We start from the raw sequence: 18,892 nt of genomic DNA on the forward strand, positions 1-18,892 counted from the left end.
AGTTCACTCACCTCGGCCTTCCTAAGTGTTGGCATTACAGGCGTGAGCCACTGCGCCAAGCTATGCAACCATTTAAATGATTTTATCAACATAATGCACAAATGTCAATGTTAAGTGAAAAAAACAGGATATAAAATTATAAATAATGCATTATGATCTCAACTATATAAACAGATACAAGTTGGGAACAGCTAGAAGGAAATATACCAACATTTTAACAGTGGGTAATGGAATTACAAGTAATTTCTTCTTTATATTTTATACTTGTATTTTCCAAAATTTCTCCAAGTACTTATTACCTTTACAACAAAAAACTTTCTGAAAAGTCAGTCTACTAAAAATTAGTTCAATTCAATATCAAAGAAAACTAGAATGCATCCAAAGACAACCAATCCACTTTGCAAGACGACGTGATGCTGTATTCCACTGGGTTAAGCAGGAATATTAGCTTGAAGTGAAGACTCAGAGGAACAGGAGCACAGTCTTCAAGTTTCTGAAGGGCTTCGGTGCAGAAGAATTATTTGGCTTGTCTTCTACAACTCCAGGAGACAGAGATATCCATAAGAGCATTATTTTGTCTGTCTGTTCACTGAAGTATCCTCAGCACCTAGAATAGTGCCTGCTGCATGGTAGGCACTCAGTGTTTGTTGAATTGAATAGATGCTATAGGGAGATGGATTTGGGCTCAACAAAATGGATACTTTTCCATTCCCTTAGGATGTAACAGCCATGGCTCATTACTCAAGGATGGTATAAGAGAGCATGCAAGAGTAAGAGGGGTTCACAGCAACTTGCTTGGTCCCTCCTAGTCCTGACGTCCTATGGCTGGTATTACTCTATGTCATTACCTAGGTCTCCATGGTGCACCCAGAATCTGGTGATGGAATGATGCAGACAGGATATGGCATGAGTAGGGCAATGAGAAGCTAGTACAAGGAATTATACTTGGTCTGCTCTAATTAACCTTGAAGGAATCTCTAAAATGCTCTAAAGAATATATTGTATTATTTTATTTTATTTTTTAGACACAGGATCTTGCTATTGCTCAGGATGGAGTACAGTGGTGTGATCACAGATCACCACAACCTCTAACTCCTAGGCTCAAGCGATCCTCCCACCTCAGCCTTCCAAGTAGTTGGGACTACAAGTGTGCACCACCATGCCTGGCCAATTTAAAAAAAAAAATGTGGGGAGATGTAGTCTTGCCATGTTGCCTAGGCTGGTCTCAAACTCCTGGTCTCAAGTGATCCTCCTGCCTTGGCCTCCCAAAGTGCTGCGATTACAGGCATAAGCCACTGTGCCCGGGCAAAAAAAACCTTTAAAACACAATCTACAGAGACATTTTATAGGCTTTAACCCAAAGCACCTTCTATTTTGTAAGTGATATTATACTGTATAACCACATAATTCTAGGGGGAAAAGGGTACTAATGAAGTTACAATTTCTCCACCAGGTGATGAATAATATCAATATAAAAGCTCTAGGCACAAAGATGAAAAACAAAACACCCACAAAACTACTACATGGCTCTGAATTGCACACTTTCTCCCATTCTAGGAGATATTTCACTGCTTAAAAAGGGGAGGGGTAGGAACAATCATTACAATAAACTATTTTTTGTACTTCCGTTGATTGTGTGAATCCAAGGAACTGGAACCTAATTCTCAGGGATGATTTATAAAGAGCATCCAAGTTATCTTCACTTTGCCATCAGAAAACAGTATCACTTATAGATGCTTTTACTGTTCTTTGAAAAATTCCTTTGACACTTACAGCCCTTGGGGGAAATAATGTGAAAGGTAAAAGTAAACCATGTGTAGTAGCCTCAAAAATGGTTGGAGAAAAAAGAAAAATATTCAAGTTGCTTAAGATAGTAAATACAGAACACCCAGGACAACATTACACAGTGAGATAATATATGTGAAAATGCTTTTAAAACTATAAAATGCTATACATATGTAAGGCACTGGCATTATTACTACACAGACATTCTACTAAGCAAAGTAGGACAATTTATGGAGATTTTTACCACCTCACAAGAAAAACAGCTTTACAACAGAAACATGACCTAGAGAAACGAGAAGCAGCAAAAACGTCTGGCTTTCAAATCCCAACATGAGACCACAGACAAACAGTTAAACTTCTAAATGGGAAGAAAATAATTCAATCATTTCTGGAAATACCACAAGTGGACAGAGACAACTCAGCCTCAACGAGCAGATTCACATAGACCTAGGAAGTCTTACCAGGACTTCATCTCTCTTCTCCAAAGGTAAATCTTTGGGCCTGGCTCATTCCAACTGAAGCCTTTAATAAATGAAGAATGGAATGGGTTAAAGTGTAGCCCAAAAGGCTCTACTAAGCAGTTAGACAGGTCTTGTGCATGCTGGCTATCCAGCCCTGTGCAGAGAGGGACATGACAGGTTTAGGGATGCAGTTGCAAAACTAATCACAATCTTTGCCCCTTGACACAGCTCTGACATTCCTTTTTTTTTTTTTTTTTTTTTTTTTTTTGAGACGGAGTTTCACTCTTGTCACCCAGGCTAGAGTGCAATGGCGTGTTCTCGGCTCACTGCAACCTCTACCTCTCAGGTTCAAGTGATTCTCCCGCCTCAGCCTCCCAAGTAGCTAGGATTACAGGCACCTGCCACCATGCCCAGCTAATTTTTTTGCATTTTTAGTAGAGACACGGTTTCATCATGTTGGCCAGGATGGTCTCTTGACCTCAGGTGATCCGCCCGCCTCAGCCTCCCAAAGTGCTGGGATTACAGGCGTGAGCCACCGTGCCCGGTGCTAGCTCTGACATTCTTGCCATGGGCAACTTCACATGCCCCCCTTGCTCTTTCCCATTGCCACTGCCATCATATTTCTAGTAGTAGTAGACAAGAAGCAGCTGCTCATAGTGGCTTCAGTGGGAGCAACAGTTATACACAGCCATGGCCAAGGACAATTTGGGTTAAGGCTGGCCCTTGGCAAACCTGTCTGTAAATTTTGAGACCTTTAACCACTTAAATAATCTCCGCTCCCTCTCACCATTAACATCTCCTCTCAGGAAAGGACCTAATAAACTTAATACAGGATGGAGCTTAATGTATCACCTCTCCCAGGATCGTTAACATTTCCACTGCAATCTACGGACCTCAAGTCAAGGGAACGAAGAGCTGATGCAGGATATCAGGAAGGACAGGACTCTGCTTGGTTGCCAGTCAACAGAAGGAAAACCCTCAACAATCAGAGGCTCATTTCCTCCAAGAAGAGATTTCATGTGATTGAGTACCCTAGTGCTCTTGGGTATCACCCTAACTTGGGGAGAGGGAGAGGCAGCTGGGTTGTTTCTGGAATATTTTGGGGTTTCCCAGACTCATGGGTTTGGCTTGAGATTTATTATGTTTAGCCTCAAACCACTTAAAAAAAAACTAAAACAACCACTCTGTCCCCAAATAGGTCAATAAAATATTAGTGGAAAAAAGACCAAACCTCAAACAAGTTAGGACAGTGACCAACTGCCAACCCAGTTAAAACCAACTTTTTGAAACCAAAACAATATTTTCTCTGTGTTCTAAAAAAGAATAATCTACTTTTGTGGGTAATTGTGTTCTGATTTCCTTTTGAATTCTCTATTTATATTTGAAAATATTTTAATGTATTAAAAACAAGATAGAAAACCAGGATAACTTTTCCCAAAAAACAGAGTTTGTTTTTTCTAACCCATATACTGGGTTAAATTCTACATAACTAGGCTGGGCACAGTGGCTCTTGCCTGTAATCCCAGCACTTTAGGAGGCCAAGGCGGGTGGATCCCCTGAGGTCAGGAGTTTAAGACCAGTCTGGCCAACATGGTGAAACCCCGTCTCTACTAAAAATACAAAAATTAGCTGGACGTGGTGGTGTGCACGCCTGTAATCCCAGCTACTTGGGAGGCTGAGGCAGGAGAATCACTTGAACCCAGGAGGCAGAGGCTGCAGTGAGCTGAGATCGCGTCATTGCACTCCAGCCTGGGCAACAAGAGCGAAACTCCGTCTCAAAAAAAAAAAAACTTCATAACTAGACTTACGCATTTGTATGTGCAATAGCGAAGAAATGCACTTTTTGATAAAGAGAAATAGCTTCAGAAATAAATCTTTATTGGAAAGCAGAGTTCTAAAACTTAACCATTCTCAATCATCATACCAATAGAGGGAAGCAGAGGCATGGATAATAAAAGGTCTTGTAGTTCAGATTTGAATTCGGACAAGATTTTTATTGAGCCTCTATTGTGTTTTAGGGTATTTGCTAAGAACTTTCACACATTATCTCGTTTAAAGTAAAGGTGCCTTATAATACAGATCCTTGGAATTGATTTGACTATAAATGTCTTTGCATTTACATAAAGCCGATACACAATGAGTCATCACCCTCCAACCTGTGCATGCATGTCACTCACATACGTGTGCACACATGTGCATCCTTGGATTCACTAAAGAAAGCTTCAACACTAAACGATGTCTGGTATGCCAGAAAAAACCTTCATGTAGAAAACAAACAGAAAAATTAAGAAAATGGCAGGATACTAAAGCATGACAGCAAACAAGGACCTCACTTATGGTAGCTTTTAGAACCATTATATTTGGGCAGGATCATGTAACAGTGGCTGGCAGTGAAACTCTGAAAGTTACCAGAAAGGAATCAACCATATAAATAACGTGAATAGGCCAGGCGCAGTGGCTCACGCCTGTAATCCCAGCACTTTGGAAGGCCGAGGCAGGCAGATCACCTGAGATCAGGAGATCGAGACCAGCCTGGCTAACATGGTGAAACCCTGTCTCTACTTAAAATACCAAATTTAGCTGGGCGTGGTGGCAGGCGCCTGTAATCCCAGCTACTCAGGAGGCTGAGGCAGGAGAATTGCTTGAACCTGGGAGGCAGAGGTTGCAGTGAGCCGAGATCCCGCCACTGCACTCCAGCCTGGGGGACAAGAGTGAGACTTTGTCTCAAAAATAAATAAATAAATAAAAGTGGATAATCCACTTAGCACTTCACATTATCTTGTGTTATGAGGAAGATGTGTCATCCAAACATGATTTGGCACACCTCCATCAGTTTCCACCTTTCCCCTTATTTCTTCCTACTCCACCCACAGCATTTTCTCGTAAAACAGTTATTTTTATTCTTAACAAGTAGATGCCACACCCCTCTCCTTTCCTTTTAAAGTTCTTTGTGACAATGCCCAAAGAAATCTCACCTCCACCTCACTAAAACCCACAGACATTTATGTGGCCATCTTCTCTTTCCACCAACTGTGATTTTGAGGTGATTTAATTCAATTCAACATTTATTGAACTGGTTGGCATGACTCAGACACACTACTAAGCAGGAATACAAAGTTGAACTAGACGGTCTCTGCCTACCAGGAGATTATAGTCTCCTCACAGAGAAAGACACACAACTTAAATATTCATTTTTTTCACTCATGAAACACATTGATTGTTTCACATATTCATTCAGGGAATATTTATTTAGCACCTACTTTGGGCCAAGCCTAGTGTTAGTTTGGTTTCTGTAGAAGCTCACTCAGACAAGGATTTAAGTGCAAGTAGTCTATTTGGATAGTAATTTCAGGAAATGTTGGGAGGGGCATAGAGAAGGGAATGAGGCAAACAAAACATACTTTATCAAGGGAGTTACCACCTCTCAGCAACCAGAGCTGAATCCTGCTGAGGAACTCTAGGAAATGGCTTAGTACATGCACTTCAGTTATTCCACCTGAGAGGCCAGGGAGTTGACAATTTCAAGTTTTTGTTTTGAGACAGGGTCTTGCTCTGTCACCCAGGCTGGAGTGCAATGGCGCAATCTCGGCTCACTGCAACCCCTGCCTCCCGGGCTTAAGTGATTCTCCTGCCTCAGCTTCCTGAGTAGCTGGGACTACAGGCACGAGCCACCATGCCTGGCTAATTTTTGTATTTTTTGTAGAGACGGGTTTTCACCATATTGCCCAGGCTGGTGTCAAACTTCTGAGCTCAGGTGATCTGTCTGCCTCAGCCTCCCAAAGTGCTGGGATTTCATAAACTCATAATGTCTACCTCTCAGGGTATGAGCCACTATGCCCAGCCAATTTCAAGTGTTTATACATCAACTCAGTTTTTGGTTAAGGCTGCTCCACGGGCATGGTGTTAATTTCCTGACCCTTCTGGCTTGCCATACATGTGTGGGCAACGTGGGATCCTGTACCAGACAAAGCCCCCTAACAGGTGCAGGTGCTGGTAGTCAGAAGCCGGGCCCTGGTGCAATCAAATGGTAAAAGCCAAAGGGACTGACAGGGAAGGAACAAGCACTGTCTTCTTAAGGGCTGGGCATGGGAGTTGACAGGTGTGAGTAAAACAAACAATATCCCTGGAATTTAAGAAGACAGACAACACACAGTTGTTATTAATGCTGTTAATGTTCTGTGTAGAGCACCTGGGTCTTGTTGAGCAGGGGGAGGGAGAGGAGACTGACTGTAACACAATGTGCTAAGTGCTCCAACAGACCTACATCAGGGTCCAGGGAGAGCAAAGGAGGAGGGAGCAGTTAGGATGATTATCTCTGCCTGGGGAGAGAGAAAAATCAAGGAAAGTTCCAGAAAGGAAATGTTGGCACCTCGTGCCTCTAAGCTCTGAAGAAATGTGGAAAACTAATAAATTCATAATCTCTACCTCTCAAACAAATCAATAGTAAGACATTGCATCTTTTAGGCACTGAGTTCAAGAATGTCTCAAGGCTAAAGTAACTCCTTGGAAAGGCCCTTCAAGAAGTTGAAACAACATGAGATGAAAGGGAATTTGGCAAAGTGGATACAGTATTGGCCTTCAAGTCGGAGACCCGATTTATTTAGCTGTTCTCACTTAGCTTGGCAAGACACAAAAGTCTCTGGGTCTGTCTCCTCTTCTATAAAATGGAAGGGCCCCAGAACCTGGCAAATCTTCCTCCCTCAACTCCCTCGCCATCTCACAACATGATCTTTCTTCAGCTACGAAGACAAAGCTCAGCAAGTCCTTCTGCTCTGTTCATATCAGTCACCCAAGTCTCAGTCTCTGATGTCACATCATTTCCCTGGACTCTATACCCCATATGGCTCTGACACTGCCTTTTCTCATTCCACCCTCCACCTCTTCCCATCTCCACTCTGCCCTCTGAAACTCAATGGACAGAAAATTCCCTTATCCTCAAACTTTTCCGTGTGCCTTCCCTTCACTTTCCTTCTTTTTCTGAGTCCAGCTGCACCCTGTCTCTCGCCAATGACACCGCTTCCCCAACAGCCCTCTAAGTTGTGGCTGTTTTCTCCTCTCTCGCCACAGATTACTGGGCCTAGATATCCTCCTCACTCCTGATTGCAATTAGAAGACTATTCTTCCTTCTCTCCTCCCTAAAATATCCAGCCTGAATCTCATCAGGCCACACAACACATCACCCCTTCTTGTGCAAGTCGTCTACAGAGCCCAGGTCACTCCCTCTGTTCTTGAAGCTTTAGCTCCTTACTCTTACACTGTCAGAAATATTGGTGATTTCCATGTCCCTGTGAAAAATCCTTTCAATGCCAAGGACTCTCAATGTCTTGACCTCCTTTTCTCCAAGGATCTTCTCCACCATCCCACCTCAGCTACCACTCCTGGTTACATTCTAGACTTTGTGCAAGCATCCTTATTCTAATCTCCAACCACTCCTCCTATCTTTCCAGCTTGCTTCTTCTAGTACTATACCTTGACTCAGCTATGCATTGACCCCACAAGAAGCTACCATCCACGGGTACCACCATCTTTTCACTGTCCCTCCATTCATATCCTCAACTTCCCTTCTTATCCTATTCAAACTCCGTAGTCAAGCACCATGATCACTTCCTGCATATACCCTCAAATCCTTGCACCCACTCATTGTTTAGGTAAACCACAACTCTGGCCAGACCAATCCAACCCTTTAATTCGTGTTCCTCCTTTGTAATGAAACATACCTAGAGAAAATACACAAACCTGCTGACTTGTCTCAAGGGCACCCTTAATGTCTGGCAATCATTATATTTCTCTAGTCCCTTCACTCAACCTCAACACTATTTCACACTTTCTTTTCTTATCTTACACTTTTATTACTTTGTCCCATCTTCTCATTCTTCCTATCTCAATGTGAAAAACTGAAGCAATCAGAAAAGACCTTCTCTATAAGTTCCCACTATCACATCTACCCACCCACCTGCACCTGTGACATATAGATTACCTTTTCTGTTCTTATAACGGCTGAACTGTCCTTCCTCCTAGCTTAAGACCAACCCCTCCAAATACACAGTAGATCCCAACCCTTCTCAGCAGTGCACTTAAAGCACTGCTCCTGCCATTTGCCTGTCTCTCCTACATCACCAATTTCTCCTGCTGTATTAGATCATTCACAACAGCATACAAACATACCGTTATTTATCCCTTCTTTATGAAAAGCCTCTCAGCTGGGCACGGTGGCTCACGCCTGTAATCCCAGCACTTTGGGAGGCTGAGGTGGGCAAATCACTTGAGTTCAGGAGTTCATGGTAAAACCCCATCTCTACTAGAAATACAGAAATTAGCCGAGTGTGGTGGCATGTGCCTGTAGTCCCAGCTACTCGGGAGGCTGAGGCAGGAGAATCACTTGAACCCAGGAGGCAGAGGTTGCAGTGAGCCGAGATCGCACCACTGCATTCCAGCCTGGATGACTGAGTGATATTCTGTCTCAAAAAAAAAAAAAAAGAAAAGAAAAGAAAAGAAAATTCTCTCAATCCTGTCTTCCTTTGGGCTATCATCCTGTTTTTCACCTTCCCTTTACAAAAAACTCTTAGACTGTTTATATTCACTCTTTTCTACCACTTACCTGAAACTGCCCTTTTGGGGTTGCTAATGCTACACGCACATTGCTAAATCAATTATCATTCCTCATCCGACTTCATCTACCAGCAACATTTTTTTTTTTTTTTTTAGATGGAGTCTCGCTCTGTCACCCAGGCTTGAGTGCAGTGGCATGATCTCTGCTCACTGCAACCTCTGCCTCCCAGGTTCTAGCGATTCTCCCACCTCAGCCTCCGGAGTAGCTGGGATTATGGGCGCGCACCACCATGCCCGGCTAAATTTTTTTATTTTTAGTAGAGATGGGATTTCACCATGTTGGCCAGGCTGGTCTCGAACTCCTGACCTCAAGTGATTCGCCCACCTCGGCCTCCCAAAATGCTGGGATTACAGGCAAGAGTCACTTGTGCCCGGCCTACCAGCAACATTTGACATGATCCGATCACATCTTCCTTCTTGAACGACTTTCTCCACTTGGCTTACAGGACACCCACTCTCCTGGGTTTCATTTTTCTTTTACTCAGGATTCTTTGCTAGTTTCTCCTACACACTCTGCCCACTAAGCACTGGAGCTCAATCTCTGAACCCTCCTCTATCTATAGTCACTCCCTTGATAGGTGTGTAAAGGTGCTCCTACTTTGACATCTCCAGGCCAAGCCTTTCTCCTGAATCCCAATCTTTCCATAAATGGCTACCTGACATATCCCCTTGGATGTTTAATGTGCAGCTCACATTGAGTTCTGATATTCATCACCTGCCCAAACTTATACCTGTCTTCCTTTACATATCAGCAAATAACATATTTTATCTTTCCAGCTGCTCAGGCCAAAAACTTTGAAGTCCTCCTTGACTAGTCTTTCCTGAACACCCAATATCTGATCCAGTAGTCAAATCCTGACCACTTTGTCTTCAAAATATGCCCAAACCCAGTCACTTTTCACCTTCTCCCTTGAAATCATTCTAGCCCAACAATCTCTTCTCACCTGAATTGTAGCAATAACCTCCTAAGCAACCTCTCTACTTCTGCCCTTGGTGCCTCTAGTCTATTCTCAACATGGTAGCCAGAATGACTCCGTGACCCATTAGGCAGATCATATCATTTCTCTGGTCAAAAGCTTTCAGTGGAGGCCAGGCACAGTAGCTCACGCCTATAATCCCAGCACTTTGGGAGGCCAAGGTGGGTGGATCACGAGGTCAGGAGTTCAAGACTAGCCTGGCCAAGATGGTGAAACCCCATCTCTACTAAAAATACAAAAATTAGCTGGTATGTTGGCATGTGCCTGTAATCCCAGCTACTTGGGAGGCTGAGGCAGAGAACTGCTTGAACCTGGGAGGCAGAAGTTGCAGTGAGCTGAGATCATGCCACTGCACTCCAACCTGGGCGACAGAGCAAGATTCTATTTCAAACAAACAAAAAAAAAAACAAGCTTTCAGTGGGCCAGGCACAGTGGCTCATGCCTATAATCCCAGCACTTTGGGAGGCCGAGATAGGTGAATCATTTGAGGCCAGCAGTTCAAGACCAGCCTGAACAACATGACAAAACCGTCTTTACCAAAAATACAAAAATTAGCTGGGTGTAGTGGTGTGTGCTTGTAATCCAAGCTACTAGAGAGGCTGAGGCAGGAGAATCACTGGAACTCAGGAGGCAGAGGTTGTAGTGAGCCGAGATCACACCACTGTACTCCGGCCTGGACAACAGGCAAGACTCCATCTCAAAAAAAAAAAAAAAAAATCCTTCAGTGGATTCCCAGCTCATCCAGAGTAAAAGCAAAAGTACCTCAGTGACCCACGAGGCCCTGTGTATCTGCTTCTTCCCCAACTCCCCTCTCTGACCTCCTCTCCTAATACTCATCCCTTGGCTCACTCTGCTGTGCCACGCTGGCCCCCTTGCTATTGCCTGTTGCCTAAACTACTCTACTTCCAGATATCTAAACGGCTTGCGTCCTTACCTCCTTCAGATCTTTACACGGATTATCATCTTCTGGGTGAGGACCACCCCGGCCACCCTATCTAAAATTGCAACCCCCTCTCTTGCTTCCAGAAACATTCTCTTTTCTTTTTTTTCTTGCTTAGCTCTTTTCACCAATATACTATACTTTTTATTTACCTTGTTTACATTCTATTTTGCCCATCTAGAATGTAATCTACTTGAGAGGCACAGATTTCTGCCTACTTTATTCTGGTGCCTAGCAACAGTACCTTATACACAGTAGGCCATCAATAGATATCTGTTGACAGGATTAAAAAAATGAATAAAATCATAATAATGAGCGTGAAGCCTGCCTCTGTTCCCACTCTCTATTTTATCTCTACTGCCTAGCACAATGCCTGGCACAGAGTGGGCACTCAATAAATATTAAATGAAATAAATCAATGTATAGGATTGTTGCAAAGATTAAGACACATAAAGTATACTAAAGTATTAACAACAGAGTTATAGGAATGAAGAATCAGTATTCCTGTTAGTTCCTCAACACAAAGTAATCTAAATTTATCACTTTCTCATAGTGGAATCTGGAGTTACATTTTTTTTTTTTTTTTGAAACAGGGTCTCGCTCTATTGCCCAGGCTGGAGAGCAGTGGCACTATCACAGGATCCTCCTGCCTCAGCCTCCCAAGTAGCTGGGACTACAGGTGCATTCCACCATGACTGGCTAATTTATTTTTTATTTTTTGAGACGGAGTCTCACTGCATCACCCAGGCTGGAGGGCAGTGGCTCAGTCTTGGCTCACTGCAACCTCCGCCTCCCAGGTTCAAATGATTCTCCTGCCTCAGCCTCCTGAGTAGCTGAGATTACAGGTGCATTCCACCATGCCTGGCTAATATTTATTTATTGATTGATTTAAGATGGAGTCTCACTGTGTCACCCAGGGTAGAGTGCAGTGGCGCAATCTCATCTCATTGCAACCTCCGCCTCCCAGGTTCAAGTGATTCTCCTGCCTCAGCCTCCCGAGTAGCTGGATTTACAGGCACATGCCACCAAGCCTGGGTAATTTTTGTATTTTTTTTTAGTAGAGACGGGGTTTCACCATGTTGGCCAGGCTGATCTTGAACTCCTGACCTCAAGTGATCCACCTGCCTCAGCCTCCCAAAGTGCTGGGATTACAAGCGCCTGCCACTGCACCCCCCCTAATTTTTTATTTTTATAGAGATAGGGTCTCTATAAAAAATTTTTCAGAACATGTTGTAGGTTTGTGTTAAAACAATATAAACCCAATTATAACCAAAAAACAATTATAATCCAAATTATAATTGTTTCTCGGGACAATGGGTAAAGTGGCCAGGGAAGTGTGTGGAGTGAGGTGAGGCTAGCACCGACATATGCAGATGCAGTGTCCTCCCTGCTAGTGAGGGGAGTGGCAAGGAAGTGAGGTGTGGATGGGTGGAGATGACACAAACATCTCTGAGTGATGGCTGTACTCCCTTCCACTAAGCAGGCCCAATAAATTTGGTGGAAGTGTTCTGGTAGCGGCAACAGGTGGTTCAGAAATCTAGGAGTAGGGGCCAGGCTCGGTGGCTCACGCCTGTAATCCCAGCACTTTCGGAGGCCGAGGTGGGCAGATCACTTGAGGTCAGGAGTTTGAGACCAGCCTGGCCAACATGATGAAACCCCATCTCTACTAAAAATACAAAACATTAGCCTGGTATGGTGGCACATGCCTGTAGTCCCAGATACTCGGGAGGCTGAGGCAGGAGAACTGCATGAACCCGGGAGGCAGAGGTTGCAGTGAGCCGAGATCACACCACTGCACTCCAGCCTGGGCGACAGAGTGAGACTCCATTTCAAAAAAAAAAAAAAAAAAAGGAAAGAAAGAAAAGGAAATCTAGGAGTAGGGCTTTGAGATCCATGAAGGAGCTCATCCACTGGTTCTAAAACTCTTCCTAACATAGTTCATGGGGTATCCATAAAAACTCCTGTTAGAAACGTAAACTAAACATCCATCCCACTCTCAGCCCTTGTGGTCAGCCTACAGATATAAATGTGGACCCAAGGGGTAAAGCAGATCCATGCAGCACTCACGTCTATTTGGAAGCATTTGGTAGGTGCTTGTACTCATTCCCTGACCTTTCTTTCCACAAGTGTTGTACAGTGGTATCATTTGGATTATAAGATGTCGGGCACAAGCCTTTAGCAGGAACTGAAGTTAAAGATCAAGTTTTCTGCACAGAAGTTAGCATGGTACTCTTTCCTGCCAGTGGCTTCTTGCACAGTGATGGGAGTCCATCCTTTCTCTGTGAGCCTTCTGTTGCCTTTTAGTGGTCTGAGGTAAGACCATTTCCTTATACAAATGTAGTCAGAATCTACCCCTTCCCAACCCTTTTAAATCTGACTCACCTGATTACTACAAAGAACCAAGCAAAAGGATCCAAGAACACTTTGATTTAAAGAATCTGACCTAGAATTTGCCATTTAGCTACCAAGGTTTTAGCTCTAAATGTAAGGGAAGAAATGCTGAATCATCCTGCTCCTAAGAGACAAATAGTAACACAACCTCATTTCCAGGTCAGACTCATTTTATATGTCTTGGTGGGTATCTGTCCCTGAGTTTGTGACTATAGTTGTTTCTTGAGCCAGTTAATCATACAGACCTGTGGGTGGGCAAAGAACTTAATTCTTCCTAGTGAATCTGTCCTCATTTACACATCCCCTCATGACCTCCCCCACACAGAAGCTCCTTAGCTCATTGCAGTAAAAGTCTCACATACTTCAAATTAGCTTTTAAGACATTTCAGTCATCCAACAAACATTAACTGAAGGCCTACTATGTACCAGTTTTGAAGCACACATTTGAGGAATCCTGGTTCTTCAGAGGGAGAGGGGATATCAACTGTATAAATAGACAAATTATAGCAAAATATGATGAGTGCTATTTTAAAAGGTATGGACAAAGCTATTTGGCAGCAGATGGAAGAGAGGGACTACTTGAGGACAGAGAAAGGAGCCCAAGCAAGCCTTTTTAGAGATAAGTGACTTGTGCTGGATTTGAAGGATGAAAAAAGGTGAACCGTGTGGGAGGGAGCAGTGGGCATCTGAAGCAGAGGGAATTTTAGTGCAAGGTCTGGAGCCGCAGAGAGGCACGGTGAAATCAGTGTAGACTGATGCAAGGGATAAAGTGGAAGAGAGGAGACAAAGTGTTTAGGCCGGAATTACTGAGTATTGGTCCTAACTCTCAGACAGTGCTATATTCCCATATATCCTTATTGGCATTTAGAAGAGCTAATAGGTAAAAAGAAGCTAAACCTATGCCCAGCACAGAATAAACACTATATATATATGTGTGTATTATATATATATGTGTGTATATACATATAATACACACATATATACACACACATATACTATATATGTATATGTATATATACACACACATATACTATATATGTATATGTATATATACACATATATACATATACATATATACACACGTATATACGTGTGTATATACATATATACACGTATATACACTATATACGTGTATATATACACGTATATAGTGTATATATACACGTATATACACGTATATATACACACACACATATATATGGGTATGACCATTATTATTATGTGCATTCTGGTGTCACATTCATCACTTTATCCCTACGGTTGAGAATATTTAGTACGTATTTGTGAAATGAATGAAGAACTTGCAGTTTCTAAAAAGGAAACGGAGATGGGTATGATTTTCACATAATGCTACACCCAGCAAAAAGTGAAGGGAGGCTGTTTTCTACAGGATTGTTTCAGTCACCTAAAGATCATTTTCCTCTCCCCACTGTCTCCCACTCAGATTACTAGATTACAAATAATAATCAAGAAAACTTGTAATCTCTTGTCTGAATCCTATTTCCAGATATAACCTGAAACTCTAAGCCCTGGATTTGGGCTCCCACTAGCCTTCAGGGAGAAAAGCTCTGGAATGAATTTAAGCAATAGGCTGAGGCACTGCCCATACCTGCCCCAATCAACTCCATCATCATATTCCTACACTAACATAAAGAAGCAATGGAAAGGAGTGAAGGCACAAAGGCTTTGTAAAGGTGATACCTGAATTTCCTAAATTATAAAATTACCTTGCAAAGTCACTGTCTAGCCTCAACATAACTCAATTCAGTTCAATTCCACATGTACTAAGAAAGGTACTATAGGCTGCAGACATCCTAAAGGAAGCTTATTCCATATCACTGGGCTAGAAATTAGAAGACCAGGTTTTTTAACTTTAGGTTTGCTGTTAACTAGCTGGATGGCATTGAGGAAGTCACTTCACCTTTTAGAGCCTCAGGTTCTTCTTTGTAAAATGAAGGAATTAGAATGGATGATCTGAAAATCCTTCCCAGCTCTTACATTCTATAGTTCTCAAATGGTAAATAATATCAATATCATCATAACTACATATTTCTGTATTTCAAAGCAAGTTAAATTCTGGAATTTTTTTTTTCGAGAAATACTTTGGCTCAGCAAATTACCAAGGGTTTTCTATAGTCTGACTACAGAAGAAATTGGGAACCAGAGATCATATCCTGATTCATTAAAAAAAATATGTATTGACAGCCTACTATGTGCAAGGCACTATTCTAGCCACTATTATAGCACTGAACAAAGCCAACAAGGTCATTCTCATGGGACTCACTTGTGCTTTAATTAATCCGCTTCCATAACAAATCTTTGGACAGCAGAACTGGTGATCTAATCGTTTTGTTCTACGTTTTGTGATTTGTGTGGGCTACCTCGGAATTAATAGAAATTAAAACTGCATCAAAAAATACCTGTCTTCAATTTCTCCACCGACCAGGCAAATAGCTGTGTAGATTTTCCTGTAGTTAAAAAGAACGGGCCGGGCGCAGTGGCTCATGCCTGTAATCCCAGCACTTTAGGAGGTTGAGGTGGGTGGATCACCTCAGGTCAGGAGTTTGAGACCAGCCTGACCAACATGGTGAAACTCTGTCTCTACTTTAAAAAAAAAAAAAAAAAAAAAAAAAATTAGCCGGGCGTGGTGGCGCATGCCTGTAATCCCAGCTACTCAGGAGGCTGAGACAGGAGAATTGCTTGAACCTGGGAGGTGGAGGCTGCATGAGCCAAGATGGCGCCATTGCATTCCAGACTGGGCAACAAGACCCAAAACTCTGTCTCAAAAAAAAAACAAAAACAAAAACAAAAACAAAAACAAAACCCAAAATAAACGAACTCCTGGTTTGTGAATAGATTAAGGTATTTTCAAACATGAATTCTATTAACATTTAAGACACTAAACAAAAGGGTTTGAGTTTCCTGTGGCACTAGCATTTAATTTTATCTTTTTCTACGACTGATTCTTTAAAATGAGGTTTTAGATACAGAGCATTTTCTTGCTCTTACAGAATTTGTGACGGTTCTACAACCTAAATGTGATGTGGAATTTGGCTACTGTATCTCAAAAAAGAGACATCTTTACAAACTGTAAAATAAATAAGCAAAAAGTTCATCCTGGGTAGACAGATGTACATGTTAACTACTTAATCTAGGTCGGTGAAATACAACAGATTATACAATTTAAATATGATACTGAAACACATAAAATGAGAGGAACCTTAACCCCTAGTTTCTATAGATAAGAATCCTGAGATTCAAAGACAAAAGTGGCTTGCCCAAAGCAAAGCCAAGATACTTGTTAACTGTAAAGCTGTAATAGGAATCCACATCTGCAGATTCCCTGTTCAGAAATCTAGTTCTACATTAACTATGACAATTTTAATTAATCAAGGATAGAGAGAGGGTACCGGTTGCATCTGATAGACATTGTTGTAGATTAAATGTAAGGTACTTAATGTTTATGGTATATTTCTCCAACAGGATATACAATCTGATATTAAGTATGAGGGACTTCAATAAACTTGAGGATGAAAAATCTATAATAGATATATTCCACTCAGAAACAGGTCATATTCAAAATCTCACTTGTAAGTAGTCTTTCCGAATTTGAAATTCCTTCCCCTGCCAAAGCAAAGTAACAAATTACGAGCTTATTTAACCATTAATAATTGTTGAAATAATGCGAACAGTATCCCAAGATGCACCCTGAACTGGGCACAAATCCTTTTGAGTCCTGGACTCCCTGAAATGGTTGGATGCCTCCAGTGGAGCCCCAGAGACACTCAAACAGCAAGCCAGAGGGTTTTCTGCGTCAGTGATTTCTAAATCAGAGAGGCCTGTATTAAGGATATACGAAAAAATAATTAACCTTTTGAGGTCAAACCCACAGATGACAACCATGTCTTACCCACAAAAGTCTCCTGAACACAGCAGTGGAGTGATCAGTGAGGCTAGAACTGTCTGAACCTGAAATCCCGGCTCTTCTGGAATCAGAATTCAACGCTGCTAGGGAGAAGGATGAGTTAAACCCATCAAAGGTCTAGACTCTCACTTTACACTCGAGAAGTGACTCCAGTCTTTCTCAGATTTCCCCCATATGTGGCTTTCTAGTTTGGAAATAATATTCTATGTGGTGCACATTACTGATGCTCATACACTCCTAAAAAACTTTTTTAAAACAGTCATCTTAATAGTAATTTTGCAAATCTGGTGTGGATTTCTAGAAACCTCAGAGTCTAAACTGTCAAGGTATTGATGCGAGCAGGATTTGCAAATTTGGGGTTTAACAGCCTGATTTTCCTCGGACACCCGGGCGGCTTCAGGTGAATTTGGGTTTCTCACAAAATGAAGTCCCCTAAGTAAATTAAATCGCGTTCTCGAATCTTGGCCTCGGGGCAGGTGGTGGTGGTTAAAGAAGCTATGAAGGTTAGCGGCTTTCTCCAACCCCAAGAGGTCTCGCAGCGGGAGTGCGGCTGGTGTGCGGGCCCGAAGGAGACTCTGCTGCGGGAGGCCCGGCGAGCGCGCCCACCCGGCCGGCTCTCGTGGACCCCGGCGCGCCTCCCTGCCCTCCCGGGGCCCGCCTCGCTCACCGAGGTGGCCGCCGACGATGGTGACGGCGATCTGGTCCATGAGCACCGCCCGGAAGCGCACGTCCTGCTCGGAGCAGCGCTGCCGGAGGGCGCGCAGGATCTGCACCTGCGGGTAGTCCTCGCGGATGCGCCGGTCCGTCAGGAACCAGAGCTGGGAGCACATGGCGGCCAGGGCGGTGCGCCCCGCGCGGCGCGGACCCCTCGGCGCCCCGGGCCGCTCGCTCAGCAGGGCGAGCGGAGGGGCTGCCGGCGTCCGGGGCGAGCGCGCCGCGGCTCCGCTACCGCGGGTGCGCCAGGCGCCTCTGCAGCCCTGACCCAGCGAAACCGCCCGGCCACTCAGCGCCGCCGTCGGCCCCGCCAGCCAATCAGCGCGCGGCGGCGGGGGCTGGCGGCTGCAGAGGCGGCCCTGGCGGGCGGTGCCGGGGAAGGACGGCGGGTCGGGGGCCTGCGGCGGCTGGGGGAAAGACCCGGGCTTCCGTGGTTCCGGGGGGCGAGCCGCCGGCGGGCGCAGGCGAGGCGGAGGAGGGCAGCCCCGGCAGGCCCCGGACCCCCGGTGGGCGTGGCGCTGCGGGCCGGGGTGAGACAGCCGGAGCGGGAGGGGCCGGGGCGGCGGCCCTGTGCGGCTCGGAGGGTTTCTGAGCTGACTGGCCAGCGATGCGCAGTGGGCGGCGGATGCGTCTCCACGGCGATCCCCGGCGCTCGGGGGCTGGGACACGGGCGGACGCCTGCTGAGCCCCGGACAGGGAGGGCCTAGGGGACGTCCCAAAGGAGATTCCGGGGCATGGCGAAGGTCACACGGCTAGGTCCCCAGTTGGACCCTAAAGCATTGGAAGGAGAGGGATTTCTCTGCCGAAATCCTAGCCTGAAGCCCCACGGGGGTGGGGGAGGATGTAGGAGAGGGAGAAGTTGAGTCTTACCCACCTCCCATTCAGATAATTTGAAAGTGCATTTCCTGGGGTCTCAGATTTTCTTACACTGGACATCCCCTCCTAGGTTTCAGCAGGTCTGAGCCTTCACAGACTCGAGGTCGTAAAAAATTGACCTAGCATCCTTTTCAGTTAGAAGGACCACTGGCTGGTCTCCCTTCACCACTCCCGCTCTCCCCAGGCCATACAACTGAGTCATCTTTAAACACTG

The 18,892-nt window shown here is 44.2% G+C and overlaps 1 protein-coding gene across 1 annotated transcript in view; it reads right to left on the minus strand.

The window, feature by feature from the left end:
- RIMKLA (ribosomal modification protein rimK like family member A) overlaps positions 1-18,055 on the minus strand; it is a 37,125-nt gene extending 19,070 nt beyond the window's left edge. Inside the window, exon 1 of the mRNA XM_024247886.3 lies at positions 17,756-18,055. Within this exon, the coding sequence (XP_024103654.1) occupies positions 17,756-17,918 (163 nt within the window). The 5' untranslated portion in view covers positions 17,919-18,055. The remainder of the gene's footprint in view (positions 1-17,755) is intronic.
- Between the last annotated feature and the right edge of the window lie 837 nt (positions 18,056-18,892).

This window comes from Pongo abelii, chromosome 1 (genome assembly GCF_028885655.2).
Source record: "Pongo abelii isolate AG06213 chromosome 1, NHGRI_mPonAbe1-v2.0_pri, whole genome shotgun sequence".
Taxonomy (NCBI): domain Eukaryota; kingdom Metazoa; phylum Chordata; class Mammalia; order Primates; family Hominidae; genus Pongo; species Pongo abelii.